This window comes from Ursus maritimus, unplaced genomic scaffold (assembly GCF_017311325.1).
Source record: "Ursus maritimus isolate PB19 unplaced genomic scaffold, ASM1731132v1 scaffold_24, whole genome shotgun sequence".
NCBI classification, from domain to species: domain Eukaryota; kingdom Metazoa; phylum Chordata; class Mammalia; order Carnivora; family Ursidae; genus Ursus; species Ursus maritimus.
This window is the reverse complement of record NW_024424897.1, coordinates 45,681,795-45,685,365: the sequence shown is the minus strand read 5'-3', so window position 1 is coordinate 45,685,365 and position 3,571 is coordinate 45,681,795. Positions and strand designations below refer to the sequence as shown.

Below are 3,571 nucleotides of genomic sequence, written 5' to 3'. Positions count from 1 at the left end.
AGAGAGAGAGAGAGAGAGAGAGAGAGAGAGCTCTTTCCCTTCTTTTTAAAACCAACCAAAGAATACTATATTCCTTCTACCAGTTGTGCTTTACATTTAATAATATGGCTTTGATATCTTTTGAGTCAGCACAGACAGAACTGTTTCCCACAGCTGAATAGTATTCCTTTGTAAGGATATACCAAATTAATTTACTCAGCCCTCTCGTGGTGAACACAGTTTATTTTCAATTATTTGCTCTCACAAACCATGCTGTAACAAATAACCTCATGCGTATGTCACCTCTTATATGTGACCATATATCTGTTGGATAAATTCCCAGAAGTGGAATTTCCAGGTAAGAAGAAAATACATTGGTAATTTTGGAATATAATGCCAAATTGCCTTTTTTAACTTTTCATTTCTGACTTACAACTATCTTACAAATTCCCCTTGTAGCCACTAACCCACACCCACACAGAGAACAAGATTTGGGGAAATGTAGTTCCAGCTTAGCTAATTTGCCAGAATTTTTGAATTTTAATGGAATCATTAATTTTGGTTATTTTTAATTTTTTTCAATATTTTGAGTCATCCTTACACTATTTAAGTTCTTTAATTTTTCCCTAAAACTTCCCAGTTTAATTTTTATATTTAAATTTTTGATCTGTTTAGAATTTATTTTTGCAAATTATATGAGGTCTGTGTACAACTTAAGTTTTTCCCAGATAGCTGTACTACTGCCCTCATAGTACTTATCGAACAGTACATTTTCCCATCCATTTAAGATGCCACTGTATCATGTATTAAATACCTGTATTACATTAGTAATGGACACTTCATTTCTCTTTTTTTAAAAGCTCATAAAATGTTATTTTATTTTCTATTTTTTTCAGCTTTTTTGAGGTAAAACTGACAAATAAAATTATAATATATGTAAAGTATCCACCATGAAGGTTTGATATATGTTTACATTGTGAAAGGATTCCCACACCCAAGTTGACACATCCGTCGCCTCACACATTTAGCTTTTCTTTTGTGTGTGAAAACACGTAAGGTCTACTCTCTTAGAAAATGTCAATTATATAACACGGTGTTATCAACTATAGTCACCACATTCTACATGAGATCCTCAAATTCCTATTGCTCTTATGGCTGAAAGTTTGTACCTCTTACCAGNNNCTCCCCGTTTCTTATAGTTCTTTTTCTAATGTCTTGATCTGATTACTTAATCACTTTATTTTTTGTTTTTAATGTATTTACTTAGGGTTATAACTTTGCTTATGAACCCTGATTTAGTAATAACCCTCATGTTCTGGTGTGTGCTGGTTTCACTATCCCCTTTTCACCCTTCCCCAATGTTCTTTAGTTTTAGTTTTGATTCCCTCTGGTGCAGCCGTTTCTTACAGATTATTTAAAACATTAGGATTTATTTTTTAAAAATCACTTTTCCTTAAATTGGATTATAATTAAATACTATTACCTGTATTTTTTATTCTTTTGGAATTTTCTGAATTTCAGGTTTATACACGCTCTTTTCAAAAACTTTATTTATTTATCTATTTGAGAGAGAGAGAAAGAAGGGGAAGGGGCAAAGGGAGAAGGAGAGAAAATCTCCAGCAGACTCCTTGTGGAGCACAGAGCCCAGTGAGGGGCTCCATCCCAGAAACCTGAGATCATGACCTGAGCTGAAATCAAGAGTCGGATGTTTAACCAACTGAGCCACCCAGGCATCCCAACATGCTCTTTTTTGGGGGGGTGAATGTTTCATGGGCATTTGGGGAAGGCATATATACCAATTAGTTTTACCTCCTGAATAATTATATTGACAGCTTTTACAGTCTTACTTTATTCTGTCAATTAATCCTATTGTGGACTGTTAGTCACTATAATGCTTCCTGTCTACCACGCTTAGTTTATGTGATACTGTATGTATCTATGGTGATAGCTCCCTTCCAGGAGCAAGTCCTCTATCTTTAAGGCATATGGGGGGAAGGCAAAGGTTCTTCCTGAGACTTCTGTTTTTAAAAGTAATCAGCCTAAAATAATCCACATGCCATTTGGATTGGCAAATTTTGCTGCCCTACAGAGTCTGTTTCTTCTTTTTGAATCAATATATTGAGAGGAATGATTCTTTTTCTCCTTGGATATTTCCTTGCAGAAACTAATGCAGTCAAAATTTGGGGCCAATAGAACAGCCATTACTGAGTTCATCCTGCTGGGCTTGGTGGAGACACCAGAGCTGTGGCCAGTTGTCTTTGTAGTCTTCCTCTTTGCCTACCTGGTCACAGTTGGAGGCAACCTCAGCATCCTGGCTGCCATCTTGGTAGAGCCCAAACTCCACACCCCCATGTACTTCTTCCTGGGGAACCTATCAGTGCTGGATGTTGGGTGCATCACCGTCACTGTTCCCTCCATGTTGGCTCGTCTCTTGTTCCACAAGCATACAGTTCCCTATGGAGCCTGCCTCACCCAACTTTTCTTCTTCCATCTCTTGGTTGGGGTAGACTGCTTCCTGCTGACAGCCATGGCCTATGACCGATTTCTGGCCATCTGCCGGCCCCTCACCTACAGCGCCCGAATGAACCAGACAGTCCAGAAGATATTGGTGGCTGTGTCCTGGGCTTTAGCTTTCACCAATGCACTGACCCACACAGTAGCCATAGCCACACTCAACTTTTGTGGTCCCAATGTGATCAATCACTTCTACTGTGACCTCCCACAGCTCTTCCAGCTCTCCTGCTCCAGCACCCAATTCAACGAGCTGCTGCTCTTTGCTGTGGGTTTCATAATGGCAGGTACCCCCTTGGCTCTCATCATCACCTCCTATGCTCACGTGGCAGCTGCAGTCCTACGAATCCGCTCTGCTGAGGGCAGGAAGAAAACCTTCTCCACATGTGGTTCTCATCTCACTGTGGTTGTCATATTCTATGGTTCAGGTATATTTAATTACATGCGACTGGGTTCAGCCAAGCTTTCAGACAAGGATAAAGGAGTTGGGGTCTTCAACACTGTTTTCAACCCCATGCTGAATCCAATCATCTACAGCCTCAGGAACCCTGATGTACAGGGTGCCCTCTGGCGGGTGCTCAAGGGGAGGCGGTCACTAGCTTGACAAGATCTTGAGGTCTGGAATGTCACTCCCTCCTTTTCTCTTTCTGAACTAAAAGAGAAATACTCTAAAGCCAGTAACTAAGACAAATGGTCCATAATTGCTTCTGTCTCCCTGCATATGAGGATTTTTTGTTAGGGATAATAGTTATTGTTTCCCAAAGCAGTCGTGCCCAATTTATAGACAATAGGTGTGTAAGCTCTGCTGAGGCCAGCCCCTTTGACAAATTACAGTTTCAGTCCCTGCATGCTCCCTTTTCTGTGTAGAAGTGAAACCTCAGATCCTTGACTATTACATATCCCACAAGTTGGTTATAGTCTGGATTCCCAAAAATATCTGATCAAAATCCTCTCCACCCCACTCCCACCCACTAGCAGGTCATGTGATTCCCAAAAGTTCAGGTATGGAGGGTCTGGTTATAAAACATGGGCCTTGAGATCAGAATCATTTTATTTTTCCCATCAGGTTTCTACAAAGCAA

The 3,571-nt window shown here is 40.1% G+C and overlaps 1 protein-coding gene across 1 annotated transcript; it reads left to right on the top strand.

The window, feature by feature from the left end:
* Nucleotides 1–2,134: 2,134 nt before the first annotated feature.
* On the top strand, nt 2,135–3,094 carry LOC103667141 (olfactory receptor 3A1). Its single transcript, XM_008695261.2, has one exon. The coding sequence runs from the start codon at nt 2,147–2,149 to the stop codon at nt 3,092–3,094; it is 948 nt and encodes a 315-aa protein (XP_008693483.2). The 5' UTR covers nt 2,135–2,146.
* Nucleotides 3,095–3,571: the final 477 nt, after the last annotated feature.

Coding starts and splice junctions, on each gene's coding strand:
- LOC103667141 (XM_008695261.2), top strand. CDS start 2,147: ATGCAGTCAAAATTTGGGGCCAATAGAACAGCCATTACTGAGTTCATC.